At 39.7% G+C, this 25,311-nt stretch overlaps 1 protein-coding gene across 2 annotated transcripts in view; it reads left to right on the top strand.

Moving 5' to 3' along the window:
• The first annotated feature begins 446 nt into the window (after positions 1-446).
• UACA (uveal autoantigen with coiled-coil domains and ankyrin repeats) overlaps positions 447-25,311 on the top strand; it is a 127,164-nt gene continuing 102,299 nt past the window's right edge. The window contains exon 1 of one of the 2 annotated variants that reach the window (XM_034994639.1): positions 447-654. In XM_034994639.1, the coding sequence (XP_034850530.1) occupies positions 574-654 (81 nt within the window). In that variant the 5' untranslated portion in view covers positions 447-573. The remainder of the gene's footprint in view (positions 655-25,311) is intronic. The other variant, XM_034994638.1, reaches the window with a different exon arrangement.

The following is a 25,311-nucleotide window of genomic DNA, read 5'->3' as shown; positions in this document are numbered from 1 at the left end:
GATGGAAGGGAAGTTGAAAGCTGTTGTGTGTCCTTCCTGGGACCAGAGGAAAGGAAGGGAACTTAATTCGGGAAAGAGCACGTGGGTAGGAGGGGGGTGGGTTCGGCCAAGACGAGAGCGGGTTTTGCTTGGACCCCACGCTCTCTTTAGAGCTGAGACTCCATCATTAAAGTAGGCTGGCACCGGTGGCCTGGAGCCTGGATCTCCCGTCCGTCCCTGCCGCGGCCGCTCACCTCCCGCACTCGCGCAGCTGAAGTTCCAAACTTTTCCTCCCGCAGGGAAAGGAAGGGTGTTATTAAGTTTGAAAGGGAAGTCCCGCCCCCTTCCCGGATTCCGATTGGCCGGCTCCGGCCCCACCCCCTCCAGGGCCGCGGCAGGATTGGCTGCGGGAGGGGAGCCCCGCCGCAGGCCGGGGAGCGGTGGGCAGCCGGGAGCCCCCAGGTGGCAGGTGGGGCCGGGATCGCCGGCGCCGCCTCCTTCGCCTACTCGAGCGCTAGCAGCCCGCACACTTGAAGGTTCGCGCGCGGCTCGGGCGCGCTGCGCCGCCGGGAGCCGGACTGCGAAGACTTGGCCATGAAGAGCCTCAAGTCCCGCCTGAGGAGGCAGGACGCGTCCGGCCCCGCGTCGTCCGGCGCCGCCGCCACCGCCAGCGCGGTGAGTCCCGCGGCCCGTGCGAGTCCCGGGCGGCCGGCGCTGCCCTCCCGAGAGCCGCGGGGTCCTGTGCTCGGAAGCGCGCGCCGCCTTCCTCAGCCTTCCCTCAGCCGTCCCGCTCCGTCGGCCCGGGGACTCCTCCCTGGGGCCGGGACCCTGGGGACCCTCCCCGTCGCCGGCCCGGCGCAGCACCCGCCCCTCACCCCCGGTCTCCGAGCTCCTGGGAGAAACCCCGGCGCTCCGGGGCTCAAGGGGCCTCCCTCCTCCATCCCGGCTTTCTGGGTTCCCCCCTACGCCCGGCGACCCGGCCCTTTCCCTCGCTCGGGGTTGGCCCGGCTCCCCACGCGCGCTCTGTCGGGCCGGGCCCGCGGGGGCCAGACGGGGGACTCGCACCCCGCAGCCCGGGTGGGCGGGGCAGCGGACTCCGCGCCAGCCCGCCGCTCTCCGCACCCTCCGTGGGTCCGGCACTCGGGGGCTGGCGGGCCGGGCCGGGCCGGGCCGGGCAGGGGGGCGTCGCGGCTGGCCGCTGTCGTTAAAGGACTCCTGGGAAGTGGGGAAGTTTGATTTCTGAGGAAGGCAGACGGAATCGGGCGTCGATGAAGACAAAGCCCCGGGGTGGTGATCCTGGAAGCGGTGGTGAAACTGGGAAGTTGGTTGTCCTGTGGGGCCGAGTTTCACCTGTGGGACAGATCGTGTGGGGCAGGCATTCCGTGTTCATCTGCCACCCGGCCCCCGTGTGCACGCTAAGAAGCACTCAGGCGCTAGACTCTTTAGTTGGCAGATCAGAAATCTTGAGAAACAGCCTGACGGCAGATGCTGGGGATTTAGATAATTTGGCAAGTCAGAAGAATGGCAATATCGTCAGCATTCTGTAGTATTAAACGTTACTTAAAAAGTCGCGAAGAGTCAGAAACGTAGATGAGATGTGATGCTCACACTGCCCGGTTGCCCTTTTGGAGTAATTAAAAAGGACCTTTATAGTGTTGCACAGATTTTACCAAATGATTATATATGCTTTTTATGAGAATACTAATTAATCGCTTTTGGTTATGAGTTAATTCAGAATTGTGGCTCTCTCTCCGCCTATTTCTGGGATGATTCTACTTAGACTTAACAGGAAATTGTGGCAAAACTAGGCTCTTTAATTTCCAATAAAAAAAAGGAAAGCTATAGATGGCATGATCTTTGATGATTTGATGTTTAATAAAGCGTGAAATTATTTTATAAGCACATAGGAGAGATTACTTTGTTTCACATTGCTTTTTAGATAATAATTGACAAATGTCATTTAGTGATGTCAGAGGTCACTGTAGTTGAGTTAAAGATTCAACTTTTTGGTAGTGCAGGTTGTGTTTCAGCTTTATAAAAGATAGCTTTTTTATATTTATTTGCTGTATTTTCCCATTTTCTTCGGCTTGCACTACAGATTCACATTCCACTTGGAGGGTTTTTATACCTTAATTTTATCTTGTTTTCTCTTCTAGAAATGCAGAGTATTTAATTGTTATTGCTATTATCAACATGCCAGTTTGCATTTTATACATTTGGAACATAAACTGAGCATTCTTTTTCTTAAAATAGCATAAAAATCAAGAGAAATACATAGTATAAAAAGGTAGAAGCTGTCTGCTTAGAAAACGTGAACATCTCTGTTTAAGTTAAATATTAGAATAAATTTTGTGAAATATTTAAATGAAAATAATTGAGGTCATGACTAATAAAACCAAACCAAGGTAGAATAAAATGAATGTACTGAGAAGTAGGTCCCTTTTTCTCTCAACCTATACCATAATCCCTAATGTCAGATTTGGTCACATGTGTATGTATTCTTGGTGTTACCAGTTGCTTGCATGTTCCTCCAGAGAGAGTTTAGCATATACAAGCAAATATGAATATAAATATTCACCCTTTATGAGAATGGTAGCACACTGTACTTGTTCTGTATCTTTTTTTAAAGTGTAAATAATTAGGCCCATTCAGAGCATCTCCCTTCAAATCCTTGCTGTAATATGCAATGATGAATCAGCCTGTGTATATTTCAAGTTTGTGTATATGTGCATCTGTGTGTATGTGTGTGTACACTTGTGGGATCAGTTCCTAAAAGTGGAATTGCTGGGTTAAAGGATATGGTGCATTTGTAATACTGAAGAATGTTGTTAAATTTCCTTCATGTACCCAATGTGTGAGCAATTACTTTTTCCATGCTTTTAAGAGCCCACTGCATGTTCTTTTTTTTCATGAAGAGTTTATCCTTTCCATTTTTCTATTGGGTTGTTGATTTTTTAAATTCATTTGTACGTACTCTATATCAAGGACATTAGCCATTTTAATATGAATAATATGTTTTCTTAATTGGTTGTCTTAGGATTTTGTTTATGGTGGCTTTTGCTATGCAGAAAGTGGTTATTTTTATGCAATTGAATTGGTCATCCTTTTGTGACTTTTTGGTTTACATTACATCTTGGCCATTCTCCTCTGCAATATTAAACAACAAAAAAAAATCCCATCTTCTTTTAGTTTTTTTTTTATTTTTTTATTTATTTTTATTTTTTAAAGATTTTATTTATTTATTTGACAGAGAGAGACAGCGAGAGAGGGAACATAAGCAGGGGGAGTGGGAGAGGGAGAAGCAGGCTTCCCGGCGAGCAGGGAGCCCGATGTGGGGCTCGATCCCAGGACCCTGGGATCATGACCTGAGCCAAAGGCAGACGCTTAACGACTGAGCCACCCAGGCGCCCCGCTTCTTTTAGTTTTTTAATTTGTTTCATTTTTTAACATTTAAGTTAAATGTTTGATCCATATAAAATCTTATTCTGGCATAAAGTAAGGGGCATATATCTTGTTTTTTTTTTTCCTCCCCCATGGTTACCTAATTTGAATCTTAAAGCAGTCATTTTAATTATCATGGAAATAATCACAGTATGCTCTGCACAACTTTGATTTGAGGAAAAAAATCTTAAATGTGTATTTCATAAATATTTTTTTCTTGTTTAAGCTTATGTATCTGAAAGAGATGCATTAACAATAGACTGAGGTATATGAGTGTTTTATGGTATGTGAAATATAGAATCTTAACATGCTAAATTATATGTAGAAAAAATCATTTAAAATATTCTAAATAGTACCATGGTTATAAATACGCCAGTGAGTTTAGAGTTCACTCAACAGAGGTTATGTTTATACACATATACATAAATGTAGTTCATAATTATAAACTGTGGGCAAAATACAGTTGAGAGTTTGTCCTGTACTAGCTGAATCTGGAGATAGCTGCCTCTTTTAATCATAAAATAAGACTATTTTTGTTGTTGACATTTATCTTTTTTTTTTTAAGATTTTTATTTATTTATTTGTTTGAGACAGAGAGAATGAGAGAGACCGAGAGCACACGAGAAGGGGGAGGGTCAGAGGGAGAAGCAGGCTCCCTGCGAGCAGGGAGCCCGATGCGGGACTCGATCCCGGGACTCCAGGATCATGACCTGAGCTGAAGGCAGTCGCTTAACCAACTGAGCCACCCAGGCGCCCGTTGACATTTATCTTAATCACTAAATTGGAGCTTCAGATTTCTGAAAGGGATAATTAAATGACTAAATGCCATTTCAAATCTAGTCAATTATATGTGCAATTATATGTACAATTATGTATACAATTATATGTACAGTGAGAATAGGCTATTCCGTTTTCACCTAGTTCAGACTAGGAAAATTGAGTAATTAAAATTAAGGGGCTATATTTCAAGAACTAGTAGATGTACTGCAAATAAATATTGTAAGCAGACATTTTGGAAGGGGGTTCCACTTAAACTGCACCTACATTTAACATTTGTAGTGGAGTAAATGCTTGATTGTTAAAGTTATCTCTGATATGGGAGGCTCTGTGGTTATTTTTGCTGCCATTTCTCTAGGCTACTCTGATTTTGGAACAATGAATTCTATAAATGAGCAACCAGATATGTTCTAAAACATCTTGTTAATGTCTCAGGACCCTGAAAAAATATTGGTATTTCTAAAAACATTTAGAGTTACAAATATAGCAACTGAAAAATATCTTCAAAAAGATTCCTTTGGTTCCCACTAAGAACAGAAGTTTGAGATGTTTGGGGAGCCTGAATGGCTCAGTTGGTTAAGTGTCCAACTCTTGATTTCAGTTCAGGTCATGATCTCAGGGTTATGATCTCAAGGTCGTGAGATGGACCCCTGCATTGGGCTCCCTGCTAATCGAGATTCTCTCTATTCCCACCCCCAACCCTGCTTTCTTGGGCCCATGCACGTTTTCTCTCTCTCTCAAATAAATAAATCTTTAAAAAAAAAATGAAGTTTGAGATGTTTAGAAAGCATAAAGGATTATGTTTTGTCTCAGTTGTGATTTTGAAAATGAGGGTTTTGTGTTTTCCTCTTAGGGTTTGGAGTATGTTTGAAAAGATGTTAATATTATTATAACAATGACTTTGGGGTAATGTAAATAAGATCATAGATTGTTACATTTAAACTCATGATACTTAACTGAGCACTGTTTACTCAATTTCATTAAAGATGCCAACCTTTGATTAAAAATGTTTAACTTAAAGTTTTATTCAGACAGTTTCCTAGGGTTAGTTTCCCTGCATTGTATTTCTTGTGGTTCTTGAAGGAAGAAGCCCTGTTTTTATACTTTTGATGTCAACCCCAGGTCATCATGGTGATTTGAATTGCTGAATTTTATTACAATACCAAAGCAGAATGGTTGAGTTGCTTTGGTACATCTTTTGGTACACAGTGGGTCCAAGAATTTAAATGATGAGTAGTTAACAATTTAAATTCTTTTAATAAGAGTGGAATAGTGATTGTATATCTATATTGTGCATGATACGTATTTTCAAATTTAAAATTATTAGCTCAGGAATTGGACTTGGTAAGCAGTTACCTTATTTAATTTGGAAAACATTTATGGAACACGTAAGTTAGACTTAAAAATGAATTAATAATTAGGTCTTTTGTGAAGAAATAGGTAATTCCAAGTTGGAAGCAGAAAATGTGCAAGTTGAGCCTGGAATCCTTTGTCCCCCTAGAAAGCAAGGAGGCTATCAAAGATTAGGACTCAGGAGCCAATTTGAAGAGGTTCCCACTTGACCTGCAATGGGACAGTTCCATCATCAATAAGGATAATATGACAGTGTACCAAAATCTTTAAATCTGTGAATTCATAATAATGATTACAAAAAAGGGAGAAAGTTGTTACTTTTGGAGGATGCTAGGGAGCCGATATATTCTTTTAAGAACCAGAAAATAAAAACAAAGAAAGAGGTATTATGCTTTTCCTGAGGCTAACCAAATATTCGATGAGAGAAGTTTCTCTTTTATGCAAAGTGTTTTATCCCAGCTAATAGAGGAAGAAGGGAGACAGAATTAGTATATCACAATTTTACACCTCCTAATGAATTGATAGATCTAGGGCAAAGACAGTGATTATCATTGGCTACTAATGTCTCAAAAAGAAAGAAAACCAGATGTAATTTATCTCCTGATGGAAATATTCATTACTGCCTATGAATAGTCTTGCCAAAAGAACCAAACCTGAATATGATAGGCTTCTAGATCTTAAATCCATTTAACAGAAAACACAGGGATGGAGGAACATGGGGATGCAATGGATGTAATTATGATCTTGGGAAGCTCTTAGAACAAATGGCCTAGTTTCTTCAAAAATAAATTATAAGAAGAAAAAAATAGAGGAGAAATCTGGAGATTAAAAGATTTAGGAGACATATTAACCAATTGTAATGATAGACTTCATGTAGACCTTTGATTAATAATAAAAATAGGGGCGCCTGGATGGCTTAGTCGGTTAAGCATCTGACTTCTGCTCAGGTCATGACCTTGCAGCCCTGGGATTGAGCCCCGCGTCAGATTCCATGCTTTGGGGGGCATCTGCTTCTCCCTCTCCCTCTGCCCCTTCCCCTGCTTGTGCTCTCTCTCTCTTTCAAATAAATAAAATCTTTAAAAAATAATAAAAAAGTAATTTATGACAGTTGAGGAAATGTAAACACCACCTGGATATGTGATGGCTTTGTGGAATTATTACCTAAAAAGATTTAAATGTGACAGTGGTAGTAATGTGGTTATGTTTGCAAAGCCTTTTTTATCTTTCAGAGAAACACTTAGAAGTATACTATTTATGGATGAAATGACATGAAGTCTGGGATTTGTTTCCAAAGAATCCGTGAGTAAAGTGGGTAGGAGAAGTGAGTAGGGGAGGTATAGTTGAAATAGGATTGGTCATGAATTAATTGTTGTAGTTGGCTGGTTCATGATACTATTGCATTTACTTTTTGTGATGCTATTGTATTTTGTATACGTTCAAAAATTTCTGTAATAAGAAAAATCTAGTCCCAGCCTTCAAATTTTTTTTTTTTTAAGATTTTATTTATTTATTTGACAGAGAGCGAGAGAGACAGCTAGAGAGGGAACACAAGCAGGGGGAGTGGGAGAGGGAGAAGCAGGCTCCTGGCCGAGCAGGGAGCCTGATGCGGGGCTCGATCCCAGGACCCTGGGATCATGACCTGAGCCAAAGGCAGACGCTTAACGACTGAGCCACCCAGGTGCCCCAGTAGCCTTCAAATTTTTAAGAGAGCTAAACAAAAAATAATAATACCTTATGTTAAAAGCCATCTATGGAGGTGTATATAAATTGCTGTGGGAGTGCAGATGTGTAGGGTGGGGTCAGGGAGGAGGCAGGAAGGTGAAGTTGAGCCTGGGCCAGATGGACACTTTGAAGGGCTTTCTAGGCAAGAGAACAGCAAGTGTGGAGCTGTGAAATTATAATAGTGCTCTGAGGGAGCACCAGTTTGGAAAGGAACTTTGGTGTTATGGTAGGGGCTGGTGCAGATGAGGTGTGGATGAGAATTTCAGTCAGCGTAAGGAGCTGGAGGGGGCAGGTAGGGGTAAATAGTTGAAGGAAAGCTTTTCTTTTTTTTTTTTTTTTAAGATTTTATTCATTTATTTGAGAGAGAGAGAAAGCATGAGGTGGGGAGGGTCAGAGGGAGAAGCAGACTCCTCGCTGAGCAAGGAGCCCGATGTGGGACTCGATTCCGGGACTCCAGGATCATGACCTGAGCCGAAGGCAGTCGCTTAACCAACTGAGCCACCCAGGCGCCCTCCTTTTTGTTTTGTTTTTTTTTAAAGATTTTATTTATTTATTTGAGACAGAGAGAATGAGAGAGAGCAAGCACATGAGAGGGGGGAGGGTCAGAGGGAGAAGCAGACCCCCCGCCGAGCAGGGAGCCCGATGCGGGACTCGATCCCGGGACTCCAGGATCATGACCTGAGCCGAAGGCAGTCGCTCAACCAACTGAGCCACCCAGGCGCCCCTCCTTTTTGTTTTTTTTAACCTGAGTTAAAAATTTGGATTCCTTGACAAGTTTAAGTCCTTGTTCAGAGAGATTTCTGACTGGAGTGGGTAAAGTTTCATCTAAAGAAATTACTCTGTTGGTGAGGTAACAGGTTCACCTTTCTTTTCCCTTTCTTCCTAGAATTAGCTAATAGCCAGCAACATTTTATTCTTATCAGCCCTGTTTAATTTACAGTCGAATGCTTGGAGAAGAAATCTATACCCAAGAATTTTAGATTTAAACATTATAACTCATGTGTTTCATCTCTATCATAATGGAGGACTTAAGTATCCCATTAGTAATCATGCAAACATTTGCCCTGACACCTAAGGAATATAACAAATGGTTGAAAATTTCCACCTGCCTGAGCTTATTTGTGCAAGAGCAGTCACATTGATTTCTGTAGGGAATTTAATTTGCCAAAAAATGATGACTGAAATGCACTTACTGAAATTGTAAATAGAAAGGTGGGATAATACACGCTTATTGCCTCATTTTTTCTAAATCATAAAATAATTAAAAGCTTTATATAGCTTTCCTCTTCTAGGCTTAAATATATAAGACAAAAATACAAGAATAAATTTACCTGTTCGTTGTCACAAAATCGGTTTTGTCTTTTGGACTTTTGTTATCCTCAGAAATCTTGAATATTACTGATGCTGACTAATTTATTCCCGAATGGTATAGTCTCCAAAATGATGTGCAGAAGATGAACCGATATAGTTGAGTTACTAAAGCTCTGGCAAAAGATGAAATATGATGAGCTGTACTTATATAAGCGAATCAGACCTGCTAAGTGCCCTTGAGAGAGAGTAAGTGTATGACTGAACCAGTCAATCTAAATGGCTGTCTATTGTTTTAACACCCGCCTCCCCCCCCCAGCATAAAGGTCACATATGTTCAGCATAGAAAACAAAATGCAGTTGAAGGTAAAGAATAAAACAATTCACCATGCCATGCCATAAACCATTGCTTATGCTCTTTTTAAAGTTTCCAGATTGCCTCTTTGTTGTTCAATCAGCATTTAATTACCTTGATGCCACAGTAATTATATATGTATAATTTTTTTTTTTTAAAGATTTTATTTATTTATTTGAGAGAGAGAATGAGAGACAGAGAGCATGAGAGGGAGGAGGGTCAGAGGAAAAAGCAGACTCCCTGCGGAGCAGGGAGCCCGATGCGGGACTCGATCCAGGGACTCCAGGATCATGACCTGAGCCGAAGGCAGTCGCTTAACCAACTGAGCCACCCAGGCGCCCTGTATAATTTTTTGAATTGTATTTGATTCTAATAACCCTCATATTTCAAATTATAAGTAATTTGAAATGATTTGAGCAGATATGAATGTCCCATTAGAAATACTAAGCAAATGCTAGTGAATTACTTAAAAAGAAATTACTTATAAGAAATCCAAGTGCCAATAGCCAATATTTATTGAGTATGTATGCCCCATTATTGTTCAGAGTGCTTTACTTTACCTTACTTAACCTTCACAGCAACCCTAAGAAGTGGGTACCATTGCTATCATTTTATAGACAAAAGTTAAATAATTTACTTGCCTAAAGTGCCATAGTTAGTAAGTGAAGATCAGGTAGCCTGACTCTGGAACCCATGTTACTAACTATTGTCAACTGATAGAATTTCAAATTTAAAGCTATTATAGCCTTTGTATCTTGAGCCATATAACAAAGAAAATTGGAGGGAGGGGTATTTAGGGGGAAGGAAGGCCTTTTATGTTAAGTCTCAAAACCAATTTGTGTTCCTTCCAGTAGTGTATAAAATTGTTGCATTCACTACACCTTTCCAGTAATATGATTTAGAACATATTTGTCAACTTGACTGGAAGAAAAAATGAACTTTAACAAAGTATAGCTTTAATCTGTGTTTTTGATTATTAGGGCGTGTGGACATATTTCTATGCTTATTGCCACTTTCACTTCTTATTTTAGGAACTGTTTGTTCTTTGACCATTTTCTCCTTTTAATACCTTGTTCATGTTGATCTTTAAGGGCTTTACATCTTTTTTATTTTTTTTTAAGATTTTTTATTTATTTGCGAGAGAGAGAATGAGAGACAGAGAGCATGAGAGAGAGGAGGGTCAGAGGGAAAAGCAGACTCCCCGCTGAGCAGGGAGCCCAATGTGGGACTCGATCCCAGGACTCCAGGATCATGACCTGAGCCGAAGGCAGTCCCTTAACCACCTGAGCCACCCAGGCGCCCTACATCTTTATTTTTGCTACTTAGTTTATTTTAGCTTTGAGCGTAGTGCGTGTCTCACTATAGCTATGTTGTGTATGTTTTATACACTTAATTTTGTGGTAATTGATACATTAAGACTGTTGGCTATTTTATATTCACTGTGGACTGTAACTAGTGGTATAAAAGCCTTTAATTTGTCCCATTCAACTTTTGTCTTGAATTCTACTTTGTCATATTATCTGTGATATTCTTATCCCTTTTGCCTTTTTGCTTTTGTGTGTGTGTGTGTATTTGCCCAACATATTATCCTACCATTCATGGTTTTAAATATTTAGGAGGATATATGGGTGAAACAAGTGTTGAGAATCCAGTAGAACTGAAAATTGTGGGCTTACTATCTGGAGATGCGCATGCACAAGTGTGTACCATAGGGTATATACTTTTTTTGGGTGGGGATATGTCTTTAATATTGACCTTATTGATATGTTGTCAAGATTTGACATTACCTCTGTGGTAAGGTTTTCCCATTTAGGTACACAAATAATTATTTTTTTCAATCTCAGTGACTTTTGGTTCATTTTTTTTTTAAACCAGATTGTGACATTATTAAAGAGAGGGAAGAGGGGAAGGACATATACATCATGCTTTCTTAACTAAAACAGTGAGTGTATAATTTTTGTTTTTGTTATTCCGTGATTTTCTCATTTGCAGGGTACTTACCCTGTGCAGAGATTGGGGGTACCTAGAAAATGAGTCTCCACTGGGGAAGCCTACTGGCTGTAGTTGGGTTCTAGAGAGGGTATTAGGCACTGATCTTTTCAACCCTGTAAGGAAGGAAGAGCCCACAAACACTTGCTAATTTACATGTGAGAGATGTTTTTAATAAGAGATCTTTCTATGATTCATCTTTTTTTTTACGGTTGGATTCTTTTTAAAAATTAACATTTTATATTTAAAAAAGCACTTTATGAAATAGAAACAACATTTGTGGCAGTGGCTAAATAGATAAATGTGGAAAATGGAGTGTTTTCTCAGCCTTAGAAAAGCCAAATTGTGGGCCAAAGAATGTCCATTCATAGCTCTTGCAACCGTGCCTGGGGCAGTATGGAGGCAGAGCAGTGTGTCAACCCACTTGGGTTTGAGTCTTGCTGCCCCTTTGTGACCCTAGGCAAGTTACTGAAATATATTGGTTTCCTCATTTGGAAAATGGGATTAATAATTATAGTTAAGAACTCAATAAATGTTAGTTCTCGTTATTACTAACTGAAAAATCTCACCAAGGGTCTTTCCATTTTTATCCTTCATAACCAGATGAACAGCAGTCTTTCCTGATCTTTTCCTTTCCAATTAATACATGCCTTTGTAGACTTATAGATCTAGATCTTCAAAAGACTATCTGCTGTAGCCTCTTGCCCCAAGAGGTGTCTCTGTATTTCATTTGTTAAAAAAAAAAATGTTTCCTGAAGGCCTAGGCTAAGCATGAGGGAATGAGAAGATGAGGAAGATAAGAGGCTCAAAGTATGAGTTTACAAAGTCATAACTGCTGTGACAGGGGAGTGTTCTCAGTGCTGATCCAGTCTGGGGCTGAGGAGTCTGTGAAGGTGTGTTTTTTTTTTTTTTTTTTACCAGGATGAGCTGCTGTTGCTGTTTTTTAAAAAAGTTGAGGTGAGATTCACATAAAATTAATCACTTTATTTTATTTTTATTTATTTATTTATTTATTTGACAGAGAGAGACACAGAGAGGGAACACAATCAGGGGGAGTGGGAGAGGGAGAAGCAGGCTTCCTGCAGAGCAGGGAGCCCGATGCGGGGCTCGATCCCAGGATCCTGGGATCATGACCTGAGCCGAAGGCAGACACTTAACAGCTGAGCCACCCAGGTGCCCCTTTATTTATTTATTTTTAAAGATTTTTATTTATTTTTTGACAGAGAGAGACACAGCGAGAGAGGGAACACAAGCAGGGGGAGTGGGAGAGGGAGAAGCAGGCTCCCTGCCGGTCAGGGAGCCCGATGTAGGGCTCGATCCCAGGACCCTGGGATCATGGCCTGAGCCGAAGGCAGAAGCTTAACCAACTGAGCCACCCAGGCATCCCTATTTTATTTTATTTTTTAAAAAATATTTTATTTATTTATTTGAGAGAGACAGCAGGAGCAGTGGGGAGGGGCAGAGGGAGAGGGAGAAGTAGACTCCCCGCTGATCAGGGAGCCTGATGCGGGACTTGATCCCAGGACTCTGGGATCATGACCTGAGCTGAAAGCAGACCGCTAAGCTGACTGAACCACCCAGGTGCCCCTAAAATTAGTAATTTTAAAGTGAACAGTTCAGTGGCATGTAGCATGTTCACAATGTTGCGTAACTATCATCTCTGGTTCTAGAACATTTTCATCACTCCAGGAGGAAACCCTGTATCCATTAAGCAGTTGCTTATGTGATCCAAGGAAGGATGAAGTTGCTCTCCAAGGGAACAGCAAGAGCAAAGGCATGGAGCGAAGAGTCAGGAGTTGGGGGAGAGTGCAGTTGGTTTGTCAGCTTAGCTTTGGTGAACCCTAGAATAATAGGCAAGGGCATTGAGTAGGAGATAGGCAAGAGGGGAAGTTGGGGCTAAATCTTGGAATGGCTTAAAATACGCCATATTTTCAGAGTGTTGGACTTTGTCCTGCATATTCAGAAGTTGGGAATCACAGGACCAAATGTGTTTTGGATGGATTACTTGGTAGCTCTGTTTAGGATGTTGAAGGGCTCAAGCTTGGCAGCGGATGGATGGTATATGAGGCTGCTGCCATAGTTTAGGCAGGAATTCGTGAGGACTGGAATCATTCTGCAAGGGATGGAGAGGAGGGCACCGTGAGAGAAACTGGTATATGAGCCCCAGAGAAGTTGTGACTTGTCAAAGTCACACACAGTCAACAGATAAGAGCCCCTGCCTGCTGTCCCTGAGCGAGTCCCACTAAGCCGTTTGGGCGTGATGCAGTGTGCTGGAGATGCAGTTCCCGACTGGAGGTAATTGTGTGCTAGAACACCACCTGTGTCTTCTTGTATGGTAGGAAGTTAGCTTTGTTTTAACGTGCACTTGATATATAACCAGTTTGGATGCATAGCTCAATGTTCTGATGATGTTTGCAAAAATATTTTTGAAAGTTTAACTTATGATGCTAATAATCATCGTAAGCACAGATTCTGAGCACATATCTAATTTGTTTTCTCCAACTTTTATTATGAAAAATTGAAATCTAAAATTAGAAAGAATAGCACAGTGAACCAGGATCTGCCTGCTCACTACCTAAATTCAACAGTTAATATTCTACTGCATTTGCTTTATCTATAGTATGTACATGTATATAAAGATGGAAAATATATACACATTTTTCATTGAGCCTTTTGAAAATAAGTTGTAGACATTATATTTTACCTTTAAATACTGTAGCATCCATCACTTAGGAATAAGACATCCCACTTATCTATAATATAATAGTGATATTTTGAACTGTAACTTTTATTTATAGATAAGGAAACTTAGGCATTATATGACTTATGAGGTTGAAGGAAAATTGGAAGAAATAATGTCTTCCAGTTCCTTAGAATCCTTTATCTTACATTGTACATGGTGATACTCTCAAATTTTAGTAATATTAATGCATTATTATTATATTTTTTTAAAGATTTTATTTATTTATTTGACAGAGAGAGACACAGTGAGAGAGGGAACATAAGCAGGGGGAGTGGGGGAGGGAGAAGCAGGCTTCCCGCCGAGCAGGGAGCCCGATGTGGGACTCGATCCCAGGATCCTGGGATCATGACCTGAGCCGAAGGCAGACGCTTAACGACTGAGCCACCCAGGCGCCCATTAATGCATTATTTTGATGATTTTTATCACGTTCCTGAAACGTTCCTGCTAATGGTTAATATTCTTTTAAAACGATTTGCTTAAAAAACACTGAAATAGCAATATATTTATTTAGAAGGAAACTGGATGAAGGACAGGAAGAAAAGGGGGTCTTAGTGGTCGTCCGGGATGTAGAAATTATTTCTTAAAGATGAACATCTCTAGGGAAGGAGCAGTAATAAAGGGGTGGGGGCAGGTGGGAAGAGGAGGTTGGTGTGCAAGCACAGCTGAAGGCGGGTAGTGAGGACTTGTGCTCTGCCTGTCCAGTCTCGACTGAGCCAGGGGTCAGGGCTTTGGTGCTGGCTCCTCCTCTTCAACCTTCTCCTAGTTTTCTTATGTTGGGCTTCTCTTATTTCTCTCTTTAGGCGCCAGGCCCCACTGTCCCTGCTTGCAGGTTGATTCTGAATGATCTGGAACCTTAGAAGGAGCTGCCAGTAGACTGATCTTGTGCCTGTGAGGTGTATACACCTTATGCGGTGAATAGGCCATACTTTGAGAAATGCTCAATTTCAGTATTCTGCCACTAAGTAAATACTTTCCTGTTTGTGGAATGATTTTTTTTTAAAACTTCCCTTTATAGCTAAGAATGATAATTTGTTGAAATTGTTAATTAAATAATTATTCACTCATTAAAATTGCAAAATGCACATTTAAAAAAATTATACATTCTTTAAGTATTTACTGTATCCCAGGCCCTGCATTGCCTATGGAATGTTAACACAAAATTCAGTGTATATTCAAGATTATTTGGAGTTTTTTTTCAGTTCCTTTTCTCTAAGCTTAACTATCACCTGGAATTATATTTAAGAACATAATACCATTTTTGGATGGACAGTAGGTTATTGAAATACTTAAATAGCTTATGTGAACATGTAAATTACTAATGTGTCCAATATTTTATTTGACTACTAAATAAATATTCTAGTTTAGAATATTAGATACATGGCCATTTGTTTCTTTTGTATTTCTTGTAGCTTTGGGTTTCTTATATTGGTCTATTTCATAAGAATTTTTATAAAAATCAGTGCTTTTCTTTGACAAATTATTCTATGATTTTACTTTTCCTTGTGTAAATAGAAGGAAAATGCTACGCAATTTTAGAAGCATCTTTCGTTTTAGTGTCCATACCATTTGAGTAGAGATATTCTGTAGGCAAAAGATCAGGAATAACAAGATATCAAAAAATCTTGGTTTGAGTCCAGGCACTGCTATTGAAGAACTCTGTGACCTTGGGCAAATTACTTTTTTTTCCTTTTTTTTTAAAAGATTTTATTTGTCAGAGAGAGCACAAGCAAGGGGAGCGGCAGGCAGAGGGAGAAGCAGGCTCCCCGCCTAGCAAGGAGCACAATGCAGGACTCGATCCCATGACCCTGGGATCATGACCCGAGCCGAAGGCAGATGCTTAACCGACAGCCACCCAGGTGTCCCTTTGGCAAATTACTTTTAAGTTTCAATTCTTTCTCTTGTAAGATGGGGATAATACTTGCCTTTCTACCCTACCAGAGATTTTAGGTACTAAAAAGAATGAAAACATTTTGGAAGCTGTAGAACAATATAAATAGAAATTTAAGCAGTGGTTATTATCTGTCAGTTAAAATATTACAATAGTTTTTTTTAAGTGTACCTAAAGTTGTACTGATCCAATTCTGAAAATATAGAAGATGTTGCTCACATCTTGATGAGGTGAAGAGTCAACTTTATTATTTATTTGTAGAATGGAAAGGTCTTCTGAATTCTAATTTGAATTGCTTTTCCTATTAATTGCATGAGTGAAGAATAAGAAGAGTACAACTTTTGTTTTTGTACAAAGGAGTTTTGAGTTAGTTAGCTGAATAAAAACACACTTGAGAGGGAAAAATCTTTGTAAGGTTACAAAATGCGTATTTTTCCCCAATAACTTTCATTGTAGAGTAGCACAATGCATGAGAGCCTTGCAAACTGTGGAAAACATGACACTGTGCATTTGATAAGGGTTGAAGCTATGGCTAGTATTTTATATTTATGGCTGTTAGGAGCTTCTCATTCCATGGTGTCATTCACAGCTATCAATGTGTTCTTTCTATTGGTTAGTACCAATAGGCAGAATCCTGGCTTATTTTGCTGGAAACCAGTCTTTGGAATTCTGTTGAGGGACATTCTGTCAACTTGTATATTTGCCACTGTGTAAGTTATAATTACTCAGACTAAACGTTTCGGCAAAATTCAGTTCCACCAATATTTAACAGACTTTTTTTTTTTTTTTTTGGTCTTAACACTTTTATTGCCTGCCCTCATTTTCTTGTGACTCCTAAGAATGGTTATCCCACCTCTTGAAGACTGCCCCACTTTGGATCCAGTGTCAGCCTACTGGCAGGCTGTGGGTAATTTTTAGCCCAAGAGTAGCTAAAATTTAGAAAGACTACTCTGGCTAGGGAGGTGAATTTTCTGAAGGCTAACAGACATATTTATGATCTGTTACATTGTACTTGCATTCAGCAAATATTTATTTAGCACCCACTATATGCTAGGTTCTTTTTTCTTCTTTCCTGCCTGCCTGCCTGCCTCTCTCTTCCTTCTTTTTCTTCCTTTCCTCCCTCTTCCCTTCTTCTCCTTCTTCTTCTTCCTCCTCCTCCACTTCCTCCTCCTCTTTTCCCCTTCTTCCTCCTCTGTCACTAGATTTGTGTGTTGGGGATGGGAACCATCTTATACTAAAGTCAGTTAGCTGACTCCCTCCTGAGAAGGCCCTGCCAGCCTGATCCTTAGTTGTATCCTTAGTCCTAGTTTTTAATGAACTTTGGGTGGAGTAATCTGTATATGAGCTGGTTTTTCATTTGGCTCATTTACCTCCTCTCTAATCTTTGTGTCTAGAATGAAACGAGTTTTGTGTTATAGAAATTGTCACTGCATCAGAGTTCTTTGCTTTTTGTTTCCCTAGGCATTACTGATTTGTCGCTTAGGTGGCACTAACCTTTATTTCCATTTTTATGGTTCATTATTTCCTAAATGTTCAAACTCTTGTTGTGACTAGAAAATTGGCCCCCCCAAAGGTGACAGTTTTGCAAAATCATCTTTCTGTTTTTAAACCAGGAGAAACTTCAGTTCTCTCTCTTTTTTTTTTTAACCAATTTTAAAATTCGTATTATTTTCTTTCCAAGTTTTAAAATAACCTTACACTTTATTTCTTTAATGCATTTCAATATTCGATTTTCAGCATTTTAGAATTGGAAAGGACCCTAAAGTTTTTCTGATCCAGTGGCAAAATTACCTTTAAGCTTTTCAGGCACAACCCACAGTTGGAAGTACATTTTCTATTGTGATGCAAAGGTGTGGTAGACAGAATTCTAAAAATGACCACCCATGATCCCCCCCCCCCCGCCCCGCCAGGACTTTGACTGTGATGAGATAATATGCCCATGATTATGTTGCTACATGGCAAAAGAGATTTTGCAGATGTAATTTAAGGTTGTAGTCACTTGACTTTGAGTTAGCCAATAAAGGAGATTATCCAAGTGTACCTATTCTAATCACATGAACCCTTTAAAAACAGATTTTTCGGGCGCCTGGGTGGCTCAGTTGGTTAAGCGACTGCCTTCGGCTCAGGTCATGATCCTGGAGTCCCTGGATCGAGTCCCCCATCGGGCTCCCTGCTTGGCAGGGAGTCTGCTTCTCCCTCTGACCCTCCCCCCTCTCATGTACTCACTCTCTCTCATTCTCTCTCTCTCAAATAAATAAATAAAATCTTTTAAAAAACAAAACAAAACAAAACAGATTTTTCCCTGACTCACGGCAGAACTGAAAGTCAGAGAGATTTGAAGGACAAGAGGAACTTGTTATGTCGTTGCTGGCACGAGGGTGTACGGGCCGCGGGAGAAGGAATGCCAGTGGCCTTAAGGAGCTGTAAGAGAGAGGATCTGGTCTGATAGCCAGCAAGGAGACAGGGCCTCGGTCCTGCAGCTGTAGGGAACTGAATTCCACCAAGGACCTGAATGAGTCTGGAAGCAAATTCGTCCCTAGGTAGGAGCCGGGCCTGGCTCACACCTTGATTTGCGAGACCCTAAACAAAGAACCCAGTCGATCCCACCTGGACTTCTAACCTACACGACTGTGAACTAATAAACAAGTGTTGTTTTAAAGCCTCTAAGTTTGTAGTGTATTTTTACACAGCAGTAGAAAACTACTATGCAAGACTATTTTGCAACCATATGAAGAAGTTCTGTGGAAGGGATGGAGTTCTTATACGTGAAAAAATCAGAATAAAAAAATGTAGTTACAACCTGATAATAATCATATAACACATTCACTTGGGAAGAGACCAGCAGGGGATATACAAAGATGATCATCATTACAAATTATGACATTTTTATTTTCCATTTTCATCATGTTACTTTTTATAATTAAAATAGATTTTTATTATTAGAATTTATAATAAACCTATTTATGTAAAACTAGGAACTTAATTTTATTTGGGAATTTATTACTGGGAACATGCAAATTCATAGGCCTGAAAGACTCTTGCTGGCAAGTGTTAACGTGAAAAACTTCTGAATGTTCCCCCTAATTGTGCTTAATTACAAATATCATGAAGCTCATTGGTAGCAAGAACCTATAGGTAATTAACTAAAACCCCTGTATTTCCTAACATTTACCACATCACTCGTTTGCTGAGGAAATAGCTTTTGCTGGCCTCTCTTGTATCGACGAGGAGAATGCACAGGCCTGCACGTTTTTTAAAGTTTCTGAGTAGAGGTCTAGGGATGGCCACTGGAAAGATAGATTTAAGGCTGTCATGTATGGCCTTTAAAATAAAGATGTGAAAGGACCCCTGCTTGTTATTACTTGTCTTCAAGCCACTTTAAGTCCTTTAGCCTTATTAAAGTTAAAGCATTAGTTATTGCAAGGAGTCCTGTAAGTTCAACTCTTATTAAATCAGAGCGCTTTCTATATACACACTGAGGAAGTAGAACAGCAGTTTTCTTAATTGCTTAGATCTAATTACATTCCTGCTGTGGGACTGTTCTGAGGGCGTGGGAAAGGATGAGTCACAAAAGAGGAAGGAACTACACTTAGGACCCATTATAAAGACTTTTGGGTGTGGTGTGTTTGGGTGTACTCCTAAGACAAATGAAATGTCTCCTTTAACACAGTGAAGCTATCCTGGAGAGTTTTTGTTGTTGTTGGGTCTGACCTGTAAGATAAACTTTCCTGTGTTGCTCCTGACTGCTTCGCAGGGTCGATCCTCAAAGAGGACGATAATAAGGGGAAGGAATGCTGTTGCGTCCTGAAGGTGAAATCCTATCCTCTAAGTTATTCTTGAATCAAACTCATTTCTTAAAACTAACATTGCTAACCACATGGGATACTATTGCTTTTCATTGTTCCTGGGTGATAACATTGATTCAGTTAAATGGCAATAATTGGAAAAAATGATGAAAATGATAACATTTCAATTTAAAGTGTGAATACAAAGTTAAAAATTATAAACCACTTTAATTTTTTATTTTTTTAAAAGATTTTATTTCTTTGAGAGAGACAGAGAGCATGGGGGGGAGGAGGGCAAAGGGAGAGGGAGAAGCAGGCTCCCCGCTGAGTAGGGAGCCCCACGGACCTGACAAGGACCTGACAACGTAGGACCTGAGGATGCAGGAGCTCCATCCCAGGACCCTGAGATCATGACCTGAGCCAAAGGCAGAGGCTTAACTGAGCAAACCAGGCACCCCTATAAACCACTTTTAAACACCAGGCCAACTTTATAAAGGACAGTTCTGGAAACTTCCTGGAATTACTGATTTTTCCACCTTCATAATTTCAAAACGTTTAAGTGGTCCGATTGTATGCTTGTAGGTGACCCTTTCTGCTGAGTTCCCCTGTCCCTGTTTGGGATCATCATTCTGAACAGGCTAAGCAGACCCTGTGGTTCTTTGAGGGGACAAAGATGATGGGTAGGATGTAAAGGTCATGGCTTAGTACAGGACAGACCTTGGGAATGTGGGAATCAGGGTGCTGTTTTCTGCTAAGTGCAGTTCCTGCTGGACTGGAGGTGAGATTAAAACAGCAGGCTCTTGCTTCGTATTTTTGGCTCATCTTCTGGCCCTGAGAATGAATCTCTCCTTAAATTGGTACCTTAGGCACGAACCATGAGAGACGATGGACTCTGAAAAACAAACTGAGGGTTCTAGAGGGGAGGGGGGTGGGAGGATGGGTTAGCCTGGTGATGGGTATTGAGGAGGGCACATTCTGCATGGAGCACTGGGTGTTACGCACAAACAATGAATCATGGAACACTACATCTAAAACTAATGATGTAATGTATGGGGATTAACATAAGAATAAAAAAATTAAAAAAAAAAATTGGTACCCTAAGCAGATCTCTCCCCAAACCCTGGTCCTGGCTTTGCTCATTGATGCATCATAGGATTAGCAAGTTATCCCATTTTCTTTTCTTTTCTCTGAAGGAGAAACTCTTCTCTTTTGCCCAGAGAATCTACAATGAGGTTCTTGTATATATGGTTCTCGTATATGTGACTTGGTTGGTTCTTGTATATATGACTTGACTTGGCCATTGCTATCACAGATTTATACATTAATGTAAGAGAGTATTCAGTTGACAAAGATTTGTAAGGTTTTTTTATGCAGCTGAAGTAGTTTGATTTATATGTATCATTTTAGCAATGTAAGTATTGTGAAAACAGTTCAGATCAGTAAGTATTTCATGACTGACGGCTAGCTTTTCTAATATGTTGTTCATGTTTGTTTCTTTTTTAATTGTCGAGGCAGTATTCTGGTTTGTTATGCTTACTTTTTAAATTAATACACTATTTCTGTAATTTATTATAGAAGCTTTCTGTGGTTTATTTCACATCTGTAACAGGCGTTGGATTGAGTGGTGGAATTGGGAGGTAGATTGCCATTGTCATGAAATGGGTGAAGGAGTAGACATGAAACGTAGTTCTGAGACAGAATTTTATGTTTGGAGGTTGGGAGAGGAACAACGTGATTGATTGTTCTTCAGAGAAATAAATAAAAATCAACCTGGGGTTTAGATACGCATTTCATACCGAATTCTAGAGTATTAATTTAGTTTAACTTTAAACTAAGCACAATTATCTTTCCTACTGACTTCAACAATATGGTGTAAAATTTTCAGTTAAATTATATTAAATTAGCAGGAATCTATCGATAATCAGTGGACTTTTGAGTGTTTAATATGTAGCCCCATACATCTTATATATCTATAAAGTTTGCATTTTAGAATCATTTGAATAGTCTAGAGCAAAATTAGTTTATTGGCAGGAATAAGACCAAATTATCTTTAACCTTAATTCATCTCTTTATAGCAGTGGTTCTCAACTGCAGGCAGTTTTGTTTTCTTGGGCACATTTGGCAAAGTCTGGAGATACTTTTGGTTGTCACCACTTGGGGGTTACTACTGATGTCTAGTGGGTAGATGCCAGGGAGGCTGCTAAACATCCTGTAATGCAGGGGATAGCCCCTCCACAACAAAAACTTTCGTGGTTCAAAATGTCAGTAGTACCAAGTCATAACAAAGTATAATTTATGTCATCCTTTGCATTTTCCATTATTCCCCCATCTTAGGTGAACCGGGATTTTTAAAAAAAGTGCTCTTATCTTGATATTTGGTAGATTGATTAGAAAAATGGCTCCATTCTCTACCCTTCCTTGTATCGACAGTCTGCAGTGTGACTGTTTTCCTGCCTCTTGAATCTAGGTTGTGCTTCACTTTGGACAATAGAAAGTGTTGGAAATGATGTTAAGCCTGGATCTCAAAAGATCTTTCGTGCTTCTGTTCTCTCTTGTGAACAAGCCCATGCCAGACTGCTAGTCAGCAGTTGCTCCTGTTACCCCAACTGTCAGCGGCCAATCACCAGACATGGGAAAGAGGCCATCCTAGACTAGCCAGCCCCCAACCAACTTGGGCAGTTGGTAGTAGACGCATGCACAGTCCTGAGATTACTTAGTCTGGCCCAGCACAGCAGAACTGCCCAGTTAACCTGTAGACTTGTGAGCAGTAATAAATGGTAGCTATTTTAAATCACTGTGTTTTGGTTTTGCAGCAATAGAAAACTGATACATTATGATATAGTAACACTTTTGTGGAGGAATGGACATTTTTGCTTTTTCGTCAAATTATTAATAATTCCAGGCAGAAGGCTTGTTAAAAAAGCCGTGATATGGGATTGTATTTGTTGTCTTCATGTTTTAAAAACAGGAAAGCCATTAAGATTGGAGTCAAGTAAACAAAGGGGGAAAAGTGGAAAGAGATTATATCAGTGATCTCTTGGGGTCTGGATCATGTTTGGGTAATGGTTTTGGATTGTATTTGGATCCCAATCCAAAGAGTTCAGCAGGCCAGTTTTTTTTTTGTTTGCTTGTTTACAGAACATCTCGTGTATTGGGTTTGTTTGATTGCTGCCTAATTATTACTTTTAGGTTCAATATTTGTGGCAAATATTGATCTGACTTGTTTTAAAAACAATTCGGATTGTTGTGTGGAGAATAACTGTGGGGAGCAGGGGACAAGGGTGGAAGTGAGGAGACCAATTAGTAGATTATTGTAATCCAGTCCAGGATGCAGACACTAGAAAAAATATAATCTGTAATAGGTCTTATTGCCATTGATTAATCTAAATTAATTTTATACTGGGCTACTTTTAAAACTTTCTTTTGCATCTTCCGCATACTGTCACATTAATGATAAGTTCAGGAAGGGTGTGAGAAGGGAAGAACAAATTGCATGTGTGAGACTCTGTTATTATTTGTGTTATTGGAAAAGCCTAAGCAAATTATTTATTTGTAGTAGTTGGCCTCTAAATGTGGCTCAGTTCTCTGTTGAAGGACTGTGGACTGCCAATTTTTTTTTTTTAAGTAAAAGGCTGTGATTGAGGTACAAAAGATATTCCTTTAAAAGATCCAAACATCTATATAACAAAATTATTATATTTTATAAATACATATAAGCAAATAGACTAACAAGTGTTTTTAAATATAGAAGAGATACTGTGCAAATTAAAAACTGAAGAAGGACTCTAATATAAAATTTAAGATTTTGACCTCAAGAAAAACACCATTTTTCTTCTCTGTTGTAGACATTTTTAAGACTCTGTATGAAATATCTAACTCTTCTTTTTTTTTTTTTTTTTAAAGATTTTATTTATTTGACAGAGATTGATACAGCGAGAGAGGGAACACAAGCAGGGGGAGTGGGAGAGGGAGAAGCAGGCTTCCCGCGGAGCAGGAAGCCCGACGCGGGGCTCGATCCCAGGACCCCGGGATCATGACCTGGGCTGAAGGCAGACGCTTAACAACTGAGCCACCCAGGCGCCCCGAAATATCTCACTCTTCTTAATCTGTTTACAACATAGGAGTGGATCTCAAATAGGGTAATGCTACATTCAGAAGGGACAATCTTCCAAGACATTCTGCCTCAGATACTTAGGAGAGCCGTTGGTTCAAATTAGTCTACCAGCTCTGAACAGTGATGATTTTAAAGCACCACAACTCTTCTGGATCTCAGATCTGCTCATTATAAAACATTTTCCACATCCTTGAAAGGTATCTCACAGTGGTGTCTCATAGACATATTATTTCTCTGAAATAAGAGTATCACTCATCATCATTGGGGAACTGGTGAGCTGAAACTCTTGTGACAACACAGTGCTTAGCTCAGCCATTAGCAAAGGTCGTGTGCACTGTCACCATCAGCCAAAAGGTTACAAGCCTAAGCATTTATTAACTACAATTAGAATAATCACCCCAAGGGGCACCTGGGTGACTCAGACAGTTGAGCATCTGACTCTTGATTTTGGCTCAGGTCATGATCTCAGGGTTGTGAGATTAAGCCCTGAGTTGGGCTCCACACTCAGAGCAGAGTCTGCTTGAGATTCTCTTTCTCCCTCTCCCCGCTGCTTGGACACGCTCGCTCTCTCTAAATAAATAAAAGAATAATCACCTCAATTTAAATAAGTACAGTCCCTCTGTTAATATGATAATAAGATAATTAAGATGATAATAAAGATAATAAAGCAGATCAATAAAGATATTATTGACAATAAAGATACTGAAACTCCATTTCTCAAGTACAGAAAGTATTTGAAGGTCTGTTGATTATGTTGGCATTCTATTAAAATCAGTACAAAATATTTTAATTCCATTTGTATAATAAAATATAATTTTTAGAATAGTTTGCTATAAGTAAGAATTTGACTATAAAAACAAAATACTTAAAGAATCCTAATGAATATGGAAACTACTTATTCATACCAAATTTAAATTATTCTTCATAGACAGCTGTTTATTTTAATGATGTAAAGTAGAATGTGAAACATTCAAAATTGCTTTTAATAGTTGTTAAATATTTTTAAAACATGAAAATTAATTTAGAAGTTTGGCAATTTCTTTTATTTTTTTTATTTTTAAGATTTTATTTATTTGACAGAGAGAGAGCATAAGCAGGGGGAGTGGCAGGCAGAGGGAGAGGGAGAAGCAGGTTCCCTGCTGAGCGGAGAGCCCAACATGGGGCTTGATCCCAGGACTCTGGAATCATGACCTGAGCCGAAGACAGATGCTTAACCAACTGAGCCACCCAGGCGCCCCAGAAATTTGGCAGTTTCTTCCAAACCCCAAACCAGGGATGTTTCCCATAAAGGTATCTGCTGGTACAATATTAGTATTATAATCCACCCAACATTAAATTCTAAAATCAATTTAGAATACCTGAAATAACAAAGATAGTAAAACTAAAGCATTTGTTATTTACTCCTTTTTAAAAATGTTTTCTCTGATCATGGAAATTTTAACTCTTTAGAAATTATCATTTAGGCTTGTCAAGGTGTCCAAAATATTATGTGAAAAAAGCAAGTTGGAGCATGGTCCATTAGTATAATCCCTGTTTGATTAGTGGAGATTTTTTTTTAAAGATTTTATTTATTTATTTGTCAGAGTCAGAGACAGAGAGAAAGCACAAGCAGGGGAAGCAGCAGGCAGAGGGAGAAGCAGGACTTGATCCTAGGACCCCGGGATCATGACCCGAAGGCAGATGCTTAACTGACTGAGCCACCCGGGCCTCCCTGGAGATTTTTTTTTTTTTAATTAGAAAAATATATGCCAAATTCTTCACTAAACTCTTAAAAATAAATTCCTATGATTAAGGAGTTCAGGAATATGGGGTTCTCAAATGTTCCTGGACCAGACTTGAAGAGATGAATTTAGAAAG

Source organism: Mirounga leonina, unplaced genomic scaffold (assembly GCF_011800145.1).
Source record: "Mirounga leonina isolate KUSES-001 unplaced genomic scaffold, KU_Mleo_1.0 Mir_91, whole genome shotgun sequence".
NCBI lineage: Eukaryota > Metazoa > Chordata > Mammalia > Carnivora > Phocidae > Mirounga > Mirounga leonina.
Note: the sequence above shows the minus strand (reverse complement) of the source record. Positions and strands in the feature narration are given on the sequence as shown.